At 34.8% G+C, this 13,441-nt stretch overlaps 2 protein-coding genes across 6 annotated transcripts in view; one reads left to right on the top strand and one right to left on the bottom strand.

The window, feature by feature from the left end:
- LOC124361724 (NACHT and WD repeat domain-containing protein 2) overlaps positions 1–4,866 on the top strand; it is a 91,275-nt gene extending 86,409 nt beyond the window's left edge. The window contains exon 31 of the mRNA XM_046815659.1: positions 4,493–4,866. Within this exon, the coding sequence (XP_046671615.1) occupies positions 4,493–4,675 (183 nt within the window). The 3' untranslated portion in view covers positions 4,676–4,866. The remainder of the gene's footprint in view (positions 1–4,492) is intronic.
- Positions 4,867–9,603: 4,737 nt separating this feature from the next.
- The window catches only part of LOC124361723 (anoctamin-7-like), a 168,653-nt gene continuing 164,815 nt past the window's right edge, over positions 9,604–13,441 (bottom strand). For all 5 annotated transcript variants that reach the window (XM_046815657.1, XM_046815654.1, XM_046815656.1 and 2 more), the window contains one exon: positions 9,604–13,388. The gene's annotated coding sequence lies outside the window, so the exon portion shown is untranslated. The remainder of the gene's footprint in view (positions 13,389–13,441) is intronic.

Genomic DNA, 13,441 nt, shown 5'->3' with positions numbered 1-13,441 from the left:
ACTTGTTGATGGACCTGACTCACCATGACCTTGACTTCGTCCTGATGGGCGATTTCAATATTAACGCTTTGGACAACAACCACCAATCCACCAAACGTCTAGCCGACTTGCTAAGGTCTTTTGATCTTGAATTATTAATAAAAACCCCCACAAGAATAACAGCAACGTCACAATCGGCTATCGATAATATCATTTCCAACCTTCCCAATGTCGCAGTGTCTGTGGTTAATACAGCGATTTCAGACCACTATGGTCAAGAAGCTATAATCAGCGGGAAGAAATTCAAACGCGAGCCCAAAATTGTTTTTTAAAACAGTAAGAGACACAAGGCCAGAAAATATCGCCATCCTCAATGCTTCACTTGCAAAAGAAAAGTGGGAATTTTTAAATTCTTCTCAATCTGTAGAGCAGCTTTTCAAAATTTTCGACAATTGTCTTAATTTTCATCTTAATGTCTGCTGCCCTACAAAAACTGTCAAAGTTTGTCATAAAAACATGAAAAATAATTGGATTACCAAAGGCATCCTGATTTCGAGAGAAAAACTTAAATTTTTCTCCGAAATTAACAGAAACACAAAAGACAATAACTTTAAAGTTTTTTTTCCGTAACTATAAAAAGATTTATAGAAAAGTTATTCAAGCGGCAAAATCATATGATACATTAAATTCGATAAAGTCTTCCAAAAACATTTCAAAAACCATTTGGGGCATTATTAACAATAAAGTCAAAGATTCGAAAAAATTCCAAATTAAAATTGGGGATCGAATTGTGGATGATGAGATTGAGGTGGCAAATGAATTTAACAAATTTTTTGCTAATGTAGCCTGTGAGCAGGGCCCTCGTCCGTCAATACATCAAGTAAAACCCATTCAAAGACAAAGTCCAGTAACCTCAATGGTCTTGACACCTGTCGTTGAGGAAGAGGTGGATAGAATCATTCAGCAGCTTCCATCGAAAAAGTCCAATGATACTAATTTAATGTCAATGTGGCTCATCAAGCAGTGCTCTAAGCATATTGTGAGGCCTTTGACTGTATTAGTTAATCTGTCATTTCGCACAGGAGTTTTCCCCTCGCTCCTAAAAATCTCAAAAGTAATCCCTATTTTCAAAAAAGACGATCCCACAGTCATCAATAGTTATCGGCCTGTCTCGATTTTGCCTGTAATAAGCAAAATATTCGAAAAGCTTTTTTTATTACGAATGCTTCAGTTTCTTAACAAATACAATCAGCTCTCAAATGAACAATTTGGATTCAGAAAGGGCAAATCAACGATAGACGCAATTGTGAGTCTTGTTGAGACGATTGTAGAGGGGCTGTTGAGGGGGATTTGTAGAGTCGAAATCACACGTTAAGTGTGTTTCTCGATCTATCTAAAGCATTCGATTGTGTTGACCATCTTACGCTGCTTGAGAAATTGGGGTCCCATGGCATTCGAGGCGTGCCGCTCTTGTGGCTTAGTTCATTTTTAAGCCACAGATCTCAAGTTGTCCAAATTTCAAACCATGTTTCAAATTCAATGAAAATTATTTATGGAGTCCCTCAAGGATCAATTCTCAGCCCTATTCTGTTCCTGCTCTATGTCAATGACATAGAATCATCACTACCACACGGAAGAATCGTGCAGTATGCGGATGATACGACTCTATGTTTTAATGAAACAACAAAATCAGTTTTAGAACAAAACACCTTTGTTGCAGTAAACAGTTGTGTGCAACATTTTCATAGCCTCAATCTAAAAACAAATTCTTCAAAATCCAATGTTATAAATTTTTCTTTGCGCTCGACAGACTGCGAATATGGCCCGGCCATCGTGTTGGATGAGGCCATATTAGAAGAGGTCTGTTCCTCGAAATTCCTTGGAATTTACCTTGATCAAGGTTTGACATGGAATTTTCATATCGATTACGTTTGCTCCAAATTAGCCTCAGGCATTTATGTGCTGAGGTCTCTAGCTAAATACTGCCCTATTCAGGTTATGATGACGGCTTATTATGGCTTGATCTACCCACATCTCACCTATGGACTAGTGCTGTGGGGTGCATGTGCAAGTAACCAATTTTTAAGAGCGTTCAAGCTTCAAAAACGAGCGATACGCATCATTGCAAAATTAAAATTAAGAGAGTCGTGCAGGCCAGCTTTCAAAAGATTGCAACTGTTGACTCTGCCAAGTCTCTACATTTTAGAAACGACGTCATATTGTATGCTTAAATGCACCTTGATCAACGGACGGGATGTTCACTCGTACGAGACAAGAGGCAGAGAAAACTACCGAACTAGGAGACACAGGACGGTAGTTCATGAACGTTTGCCCTCACAAGCAGGAGTTCATCTCATCAACAGCTTGCCAGATGAAATTAAAAATTCACCTACGCATAAAAAATTTAAAACTCGTTTGAAACGCTGTTTAGTGTCCAACGCTTTTTATAGCGTGAACGAGTTTATGACATATAACTGGGAGACCGCACAATCAGAAGACTTGCTCTCGAATTGAGGTGGGTAAAAAATTGGCGATGAATGGAGCAGAGTGAGTGTCAAAATGTATGTATGAATGAGAGTTCGATGTAACATGTGTGTCAAAATTATTAGATACTTGACGTTTGCTATACAAATGTACTATTTGTCTCCGCAATAAATACTTGACTATTGACTACTATTGACTATTGAGGTACTGTGCGACTAGCGGGATTACCTTCACGAGATGAACAGGTACTGTGAGACTAGCGGGATTACCTTTACGATATGAGCATATACTGTGAGACTAGCGGGATTATCTTCACGAGATTAGCAGGGACTGTGCGACTAGCGGGATTACATCCACGAGATGAGCAGATACTGTGCGGCTAGCGGGATTACCTTCACGAGATGATCAGGTACTGTGAGAGTAGCGGGATTACCTTCACGAGATGAGCAGTTACTGTGAGACTAGCGAGATTATCTTCACAAGATGAGCAGGTACTGTGCGACTAGCCGGATTACCTTCACGAGATGAACAGGTACTGTGAGACTAGCGGGATTACCTTCACAAGATGAGCATATACTGTGAGACTAGCGGGATTACCTTCATGAGATGAGCATATACTGTGCGACTAGCGGGATTACCTTCACGAGATAAGCAGGTACTGTGAGACTAGCGGGGTTACCTTCACGAGATGATCGGGTACTGTGGGACTAGCGGGATTACCTTCACGAGATAAGCAGGTACTGTGAGACTAGCGGGGTTACCTTCACGAGATGATCGGGTACTGTGGGACTAGCGGGATTACCTTCACGAGATAAGCAGGTACTGTGAGACTAGCGGGGTTACCTTCACGAGATGATCGGGTACTGTGAGACTAGCAGGACTATATATAAATATATAGTCAGTATGCAGTACATGTAAAAAATGAAATGAGATATATAAATTAAAAATGTTGCATGCAACCATAGCGCGGGGCCCGTTGTGCGACATGTGGCGTGGTGTACGCGAACGCTTACGCTTACCTTGTATAGAAGTAGTATATATACGTACACCACGCCACATGTCGCACAACCATAGCGCGGGGCCCGTTGTGCGACATGTGGCGTGGTGTACGCGAACGCTTACGCTTACCTTGTATAGAAGTAGTATATATATACGTACACCACGCCACATGTCGCACAACCATAGCGCGGGGCCCGTTGTGCGACATGTGGCGTGGTGTACGCGAACGCTTACGCTTACCTTGTATAGAAGTAGTATATATACGTACACCACGCCACATGTCGCACAACGGGCCCCGCGCTATGGTTGCATGCAACATTTTTAATTTATATATCATTTAATTTTTTACATGTTCTGCATACAGACTTGCAGTCAAACTGGAAAGAAATAATTACAACTTTCCACATAAAAAATTGTTTTGCTTTACTGAGTGATAGGCATAAATGAAATTAAATTTTATACAATTAAAGTGTAAGGATGAAATCTTTCTCGATATATCTTGCCACATGATACATTCAGTATAATGTTGTTCTTTGTTCAGTAAGTAACGTTTTATAGCAGTGTTCAAATAAAAGTTTCGGCACGTCAGCGATGGTAGAACATGACGTAACAACGTAAGAGTTGACCTAAGTGTTTTTTCAATCCAGTTTTACCATTTGACACGGGTTTTCTTAAAAACCACTTATCTTCAACATCTGGGACCTGTTTTATTCGATTCATCAGGCCAAAAACCATAAGAAACTGTTGAATTCATCCCTTAATCTACTTTACAGGAGTTTCCGGAATACCTCGTTTTACAGGGTGAAGTGAATCCTTGTGAAATATTTCACTAGCCGTAACTCGCTAATGAAGCACTTCCAGACCCATATTTATATAAAATTTTTCATTATGTTTACATGTACAATGAGCTCTCACAGTTTCTACAGATAAATGGATTATAATTAATGTATAATAATTATTTCTAATTAATTAATTTTATAGTAATGTCTCTCAAAACACATACATAAATTTAATTCTGATTGGATTTCAGTGGAAGAAAAAACTTGAACGACAAAAGGCATCGAAAAGATTCAGAGCTGCTGGGTCGATCGCTAAGCTTTGTATCCAGATGTATGAAAACGTTACAAGCTCCAATGACAATGAAGCTGCTGCCGTGTCGAATGAACCTCAAGAAGACGAGGAAGGAAACACAATCCCGACTGAAGTCAATTGAATGTTCTGTGTTTGGGAATAAGAATGTGATATTAAATTTATGGTGCTTGTACAAGTGATAGTTTTTAATACGGGAATGATAGAAAACATGCTTTTAGCAGTTTTAAACTGAAGATAATATTGTATGATTAAATGTTAACTTGGCTGATTATTCTATTGCTGTTAACAATATTTATGTACAATAAACTGCAAAACCAACCAATGTAGTTTTTATTTCAAGATAAAAGTTTATTACATACAAAGAACTGTAAACCAGGCAGTAGTGTTGGAAATAAACTCTGAGTTAGTTGCGGTCCATTTAAAACACCATTTGCCATGCACGGTCTCGGTTTGTGGGCTTAAATAACTCCCGGAAAACGCATCTAAAACAATTTCCACACGTTCAACATGAAAATCTTTTACCACAAATTCTTTAAAGTAATACTTTAAAAAAAAACATAAAATAAGTTTTATAAGTTTTTAATTAAATGTGATTTCAATTTCACTTATAGTAAAATATATTTAAAAATAATTTATAATAAAAACTAAACCAGCAATGATCACATTGAAATATAATAATAGTTTAATACTTATAGTAATATTGCTTATTCCACTTAAAATTAAAATAATAAAATAAAAATAGGAAAAGAGTACAAATACCACACAAACCCATCCCATGACTTAAAGATTCATTGAAAAATTACTTTCAGCCATTGCAATGGAGGAACAGATTCTAAAAGTCAGCTACACAGAAAGATAGTACAGATTTAAAACCCTTAAACATTTCCAGAACATAGACGCAACAACAAATGCAAGGTTAATGGATGCCTCTTCTTTTAGAGGAACGTTTAATGTTTATTTTATACTATCCAACCTTAAATGATGTATAAAAAATATCCTGTTGTTTTAAAATTGTATTATCTTTTGTTAAACTATTAAATATTTATGTAGCTGAACTATGTCCATAAAATTGTGATATATCTATATATATAAAAATGAATGTTTGTATGTTTGTCCTTTATGGAATCGTGAACTATTGGACCGATCATGATGAAAATTTGTACGTATATGTATTTTTCCACGGAGAAGGTTTATAAGCTATGCCCATCCCTTTCCCGATTCAGGATTCCGCCCCACTGGTTACAGAAATACCCATAAGAAATGCATTGCAGCAAACATATGTTAACGTCTTTTTAAATTTTTAATCAGCTGTTCTTTGTAAACATATATTACACTTATAGTTTTAAAGCATAGAGTAAGCTTAAGAGAAACGACAAATTTTGTTTAAACTGTTTTTGCAATCACTGTTAAACATAGACTTTACTATCCAGATAATACAATTCAAATTTGACGTAAAAATTCACCTTTAACTGCAATATTTATTTAATATAAACCATGCTCATGCTTGATCAGAAGAGTAATGCAGATATCATAATTACTATCTTACGTTGGCTACAAATATAAAGAATGTTATAAAATCAACCTTAGTTGTTTTTTTTGACAGAAGTATGGTTCTCAAAACTCCGTGTGTACATATTCTCTCGATCGAGACAACAAAGCAAGCTCAATCGTGGCATCGGAGATATAACTAATTTAATCTAAAATTTATTATAGTAAAAAAAAAATTTACTAAGTAATATAAGGACTTCGGTTCTTAAGATTTGCGTGCGAAGCCGTGGGTAACAGCTAGATAGAGGCAGGAATATGGTACATACCTTCATAATACGCCCAAGAGGCTCACGATGGAACGACTATCAATTATCTCAGCAATGTTTAGAATGTGATAGAAAAAGAATAAGTGAATATAGTGTACTGTTTTCAACGGGAAATTGCGTGCGAAGCTGCGGGCAACTTTTGCAAAAAATTATTGAAATGCGCAGCAAAGCGCGCCGGGCCCGCTAGTCTTATATAAAATAAAAGCTCAGCATTGTACATTTAAGTCAGTGAGGTATAATACTGTATAACTCTCAACAGAACCCACTACCTATATAATCTAATTTTAAGTTAAACACGAATACATGAGTAATATTCTGTTTTATTTAAGTATTCTGTATTTACGATTAACAGAGGGAATATTGATATGGAAAGGGAAGGGGACTGTGTACTTATTGTGAGAAGGGTTTATTCAATGTGAATGTTTAGTTTAGCTCCAGTTAACCTTTCTCTTGGAGAAAGGTGGAGGACCTGGTGGGGAAACTGGTGGAGGAAGGTAAACTGGAGTTAAACTACACAAAGGATTAATTCTTGTATGTTTTGATGTTTGGTATTAAATTTAAAAATTAAATGTAAAGGTTTGGGGAATCTGACAGAATAGAAAGCACAGTTTTATAAACTCGTACAAAAGCACATTTTATAGATGCAAGAAAGTATCCAGGAAAAGAATTTTGGGTCCAGACAACTGATATTTTCCCATAGTGGATAGAAATAAACAAAAGTACAGTCAACTGTAAGTTCTTGAAATGTTACGTTGTTGAGAACGATCTTAGAGCAGTACATGTTAGTAATACTGAATTATTTAAATAACAATAATAAATTGCTAAAACATTAATTGAATAGATTGAAAATTTGGAGAGGGTGGGGTAACCGTTGGTCCACTTTGCTGCCTACGCCCTTCTCTGATGGATATTCAAAAGTGAGAAGGGCAGCAAACCCACTATGTTAATTTTTAGTGGGAGAGGGGAGGATGGATTAAGTGCAAGGGTTTGTTATGGAATATATTTTATTAAACAATAATGTTTCTTCTTCAATTGTAAATTTTCCCTGTTGTAAAACTTTTACTTAGTAGTGTTCATGATGATACATGGGCGTGGATAAGGAAGGACTCAAGGGGCTCCCCGGAAATTTAAAAAGGCAAAAACCAAAATGGCGTCCAGCTTTTATGCTACAAATTAGACATTTGTGAGATCCTAGAGGTAAAAAATTCCTGGAGGAAGATTCTTGATCCCCTGTTTCTTGAGGGTATTTTATACTTCCTAAACCACCCTGTAGTTCTGCCCCCCAAAATACTTTTCTATATACAGCACTGTGATGTTGTCTTGAACAACATGGACTAAATAGTCTTTACTTTTCCTTCTCCATTCAAGTGGTAATTTTCCTGGAAATAAATCTCTATTTTGTAATAATTCTTACCCTCCGAGCGTCCGTCATATTTTCTGAAATGCGTACACGTTTGTGAGATTTTGCAGGATTTCCTTGTAAAATTTATAATAAATCTAAATATTAACTTAAATATAAGGTGTTATATGCAATTTGTTTTGCAAAGAACTGTTCTTTTACTCTGTGGAACTATAAAGTTAGAAAAACCAATTTCTTAGTTTAGAATTTAAATAAGTTAAACAAAAGATAAAAAAAAATTGCAGTAAAGTATGACGTGTATTTGAAATATTATATATACTCAAAATTTAGAATAGGCAAATTGCAGGGAATTTTGTTTTGAAGACAGTAATGTATTATGTTGAATAGTTTATATTAATAAAATGTTTTATATATTTTTATGAGAAAGCACATGTTTGGAATATTTCCTAATTGCGGTATTTATATAACACATTGATATAAAAATGTGTTTACTTTTTTTATTATATTAAATATAGCATAAATACAATATTGTACTACATGTAACAAAGTTTACCACGAGCACAGAAATATCCATGCTGTAAGATTTTGTAGCAATTCATAACAGTTACACATGTATAGGAAAGTCATAATTAGTGATTATATTTTTATGAAAAAATAACAACATTTACATGCAATAATATCATTCCTAACAGTTAGTAACTACATAACAATGTATTGAAAAGAAAATAAGGACAAAATAGACTGTAAACAGTAAATTCACACGTTCGTATCTGAGCGGCAACACACAATGCAAACACACTTCGCTGGAAACAACAGCTGATGAAAATGATGTAGACAAATTTGTTTGGTACAGATTAAGAGAAATCAAAAGACCCCGAAAACATAAAGAAAAACTCACGGGATTTTGAATGGTATCGGTTATAGTATTAGTGTCGGTAAAATGAATTTAAAGAAATGAATGTTTATAGTTTAAATTGTAGAAAATGACGTTCAGTGAAAGTCAGAGTTGTCAAAATATTGATGATGGACGCTTGAAGGGTTAAACTTAAACATATACAAAACTGTTAATGAATAACGCCAAATTTAAACCAGAAAGTTAATTTATTTCTGCAAATTTGTATGGTATCTATTTCAACAGTATGATTGTTATAATAGATTTATTCAATAAGAGTCTAATTGACTTCTGCTAATGAACTCATATATTACTTGCTAGTATCATGTCCACCAAACTAAAAATCCTTGAAAACTCTAAACTAGATTTACAAATGGCTTCCACAGACTGCAATCCGTGTTATTGTTCGATTTATTTGGACCAATCAAAGCAATCCTTAGGGGTTTATTGCGATTGTGTTTGATCTATGAAGTAGTTTGCAGTGAGAAAGATTACATATATTTTGGAAAGGATGTTCATAATGAGAAAAGCGGTTAGTTATGACCTTCTTTAAGAAAATTAAGGAACAGATTAGAAAAGACAGAATACTTTTTGCTCGAATTTTGTGATTTTATATCTTTCCCAACTTTGAACACTGTTTTTTCACACTGTTTTGTGTTAACATGAGGTAAAGTGTACACATGATTGAATTATTCTCTAGGTATTTGAACATGCTATCAAATGTGATAAATGTTCAAATTTAAATAGTATTCATTAAAAAGAATTGATGAAGAACTTTCTACATTTATATACTGACGGAGCTGAAAATGTTGAGTATTGTTTATGTAAAAAAGGAATTTATTTTCTGAACAATTCTTATACTCATAACTGTAATTATTATCGAGTGATATTGTAAAAGTTGTTTTACAATATAACACATAGCATAAATTACTAATGTAGAAGACAAGTAGGTGATTTAATTTAAGGAAAGAGAAACTTTGAAATTAATTAATAATAGAATTTATTACAAGGATTGTACATGAAAGAGTGCATAATTGATTTTTGATGCTATGGCTTACACAAATTACTAAAATGTAAACACATAAAATGTCAATTAAGTGCGTAATATAGAAGAAAAAAGTAAACAACTTTTTATACAAAATATGTGACACACATGTAGACTTTTCTTTAACAGGAAGACATCTACGAGGCTTCAATATTCATTGTTTAGACATCTTCAATAACTTATTTTGAACATATGAGTTTCAACAATCAACATCATAATTAACAATAACTTTAACAATTTATTTATAGTAATTTTGTCCAACAATACAGAGTACAGTAATATATATGACTTTGATCATATTAGAAACAAGGTTACCTTCACAGCCCTTTATCCACAGAAGCATTCTATGTACAAGTTGAATATAATTAGTTGTATATTGCATTTCTAAACAAACAAAATTTTCAATTTTTTTTTGAACAAGCAGTAAATATGGAGATAACTGTAAGTATCTTTACAATCCAGCGCTAAATGATTCAAAAATGTATTTCAGTGGTAAATTTAGTATGGTGTGACCATACAAATTAACCTTCACCAAGAATGTCACAAAGTAAGGCAAGTGTAGTCATTGCTCAATCTCCATTTTGTTTCTTAAAAAGTTCTTGACCTTTTTCAATGTTGAGAACGATATTTCAGCAGTACATGACAGTAATCCTGATTTATCTAAATAATAATAGTTTGCCAAAAAAGTAACTTAAAAAATTCAAAATTTGGGGAGGGCCCAGACCCCTTTAATCTCCTTAGTTAGCTACGTCCTTGACCTTCACTAATATGTCTGGTAATAATGTTCTGTTGATATTTCTTCAATGACCGGATGCAGAATGTGCAGGTTTTAAGTTAATGATCTGTAATTCAACCTGCTAATTAAAAATTTAAAAGAAACACATATTTGTATTAGTCTTGGTGATGTTTGTCCATAAAGAGGGAGTTTTGTAAATTGATTTATTAGTTTTCTATACAATAAAATGGTGGTAATTAATAAATTTTGAATATTTTAATTGCTTATTGGAACAATTACCGACATAAATCACTCAACAGCTAAAAGTTTCTCTCGTTTCATTTTCATTACATGTAAATTTTGAAATATTTCATTATAACTTCATACATTTTACTTTGTAGTTTATTCATGCTTGATTTTTCATTTTGTTTGAGATTTGTTCAGTATTTCTCAGCATCTGGCTCTACATTTATTATAATTTTTCATAATTTCTTCAAAAATAGTGTAATTTTCAATTATGGCAAATCATTCACGATATTTAATATTTAATTTTTAACTGTCTCACTGACAAGTGAGACGTTACTACCTAAACATTCCACCGGACCAGGGATTGTTTTCCATTGAGATCTCAAGAGACTACCGCGATTTGTAACATCATTCTGATGTGTAGTGATGGACCAACTACTATAAGGAGCAGCACTCTAGTGTCATTGAGATCTCAAGAGACTACCGCGATTTGTAACATCATTCTGATGTGTAGTGATGGACCAACTACTATAAGGAGCAGCACTCTAGTGTCACTCTAGTGTCATTGAGATCTCAAGAGACTACCGCGATTTGTAACATCATTCTGATGTGTAGTGATGGACCAACTACTATAAGGAGCAGCACTCTAGTGTCATTGAGATCTCAAGAGACTACCGCGATTTGTAACATCATTCTGATGTGTAGTGATGGACCAACTACTATAGGGAGCAGCACTCTAGTGTCACTCTAGTGTCATTGAGATCTCAAGAGACTACCGCGATTTGTAACATCATTCTGATGTGTAGTGATGGGCCAACTACTATAAGGAGCAGCACTCTAGTGTCACTCTAGCAGTTATATAAACATTTCTCATTAACGTAGTGAACTCATGCTGAAGTGTCTTAAAGTGTAATTACATTTAATTTAAAACAATTTATTAAATGTTTATTTAATGTTCGGAACTTTATTAGATTTAAGCGCAAATTGGGCAAGTTTGTATGTGTGTGTATCATTAAGGCTGTACTGTAAAAGTACTTACAGATGAAAACAACTCCTTTCAAGTGTCATTTAAAGTAAAACTATGTTAATAAAAACCGTCACAGCAACAACTCTCAATGTACGGATTCAGTTACGGTACACCATGAGTACCAATTAAACCTTTATTCGATTAAACAAAACTTAAAGCTCTGTTAATAGTTAGATTTGCCTTTATGCAAGCTAATTAGTTTAAAAGCAAGCTATAACTTGATAAAAACAGACAACGCACAACAAAAAGTACGATTTTGTATAACATTTGTCAGAAACAACTAAAATAATCAGGCACTACTTTATATTTCAGACCCTTCAAAGAGCACTGATTAAATTGCAGCTTACAAAGTGTCTTAATTGCATTTAATGATATAAATTTATTGTCGTTATTTAATAACAATGAGAGTGCATAATTTATAGATGAGAAAGCTACAGAAAGAGAGATTAGTTCAATTTTAGCGTATACTCAGAAATTCTGCAACCGCTGTTACAAAATGCCTGAAAGCAGTGGAGAAAAACAAGTATAATCTATTTTAAAATCTTGATCGTCCATATCAAGCAAATTTTAATCAAATAATACAAAAACTCCATAAAACAAATATTTATGATGAAAGATTTATTAAAAGAAATAGCCTTTAATTAATTGAGAGTGTTGATAAGTTCAGAAGTACAGCAGAACATTTTATAGAACTATTGTTTAATATTTATTTATGCATATAAAAGTTAGTTTTAATGTTGTTTAATAATTTTAAAATTTCTGATACTCTCCCATTTCAATATCCACCAAGACTAGTGTGGCTGAGAGTAGACCTTTCCTAGGAGAGATTTCTGATACTCTCCCATTTCAATATCCACCAAGACTAGTGTGGCTGAGAGTAGACCTTTCCTAGGAGAGATTTCTGATACTCTCCCATTTCAATATCCACCAAGACTAGTGTGGCTGAGAGTAGACCTTTCCTAGGAGAGATTTCTGATACTCTCCCATTTCAATATCTACCAAGACTAGTGTGGCTGAGAGTAGACCTTTCCTAGGAGAGATTTCTGATACTCTCCCATTTCAATATCCACCGAGACTAGTGTGGCTGAGAGTAGACCTTTCCTAGGAGAGATTTCTGATACTCTCCCATTTCAATATCCACCGAGACTAGTGTGGCTGAGAGTAGACCTTTCCTAGGAGAGATTTCTGATACTCTCCCATTTCAATATCCACCGAGACTAGTGTGGCTGAGAGTAGACCTTTCCTAGGAGAGATTTCTGATACTCTCCCATTTCAATATCCACCGAGACTAGTGTGGCTGAGAGTAGACCTTTCCTAGGAGAGATTTCTGATACTCTCCCATTTCAATATCCACCAAGACTAGTGTGGCTGAGAGTAGACCTTTCCTAGGAGAGATTTCTGATACTCTCCCATTTCAATATCCACCGAGACTAGTGTGGCTGAGAGTAGACCTTTCCTAGGAGAGATTTCTGATACTCTCCCATTTCAATATCCACCGAGACTATTGTGGCTGAGAGTAGACCTTTCCTAGGAGAGATTTCTGATACTCTCCCATTTCAATATCCACCAAGACTAGTGTGGCTGAGAGTAGACCTTTCCTAGGAGAGATTTCTGATACTCTCCCATTTCAATATCCACCGAGAATAGTGTGGCTGAGAGTAGACCTTTCCTAGGAGAGATTTCTGATACTCTCCCATTTCAATATCCACCGAGACTAGTGTGGCTGAGAGTAGACCTTTCCTAGGAGAGATTTCTGATACTATCCCATTTCAATACAAACCGATACTA

Source organism: Homalodisca vitripennis, chromosome 5 (genome assembly GCF_021130785.1).
Source record: "Homalodisca vitripennis isolate AUS2020 chromosome 5, UT_GWSS_2.1, whole genome shotgun sequence".
NCBI lineage: Eukaryota > Metazoa > Arthropoda > Insecta > Hemiptera > Cicadellidae > Homalodisca > Homalodisca vitripennis.
Note: the sequence above shows the minus strand (reverse complement) of the source record. Positions and strands in the feature narration are given on the sequence as shown.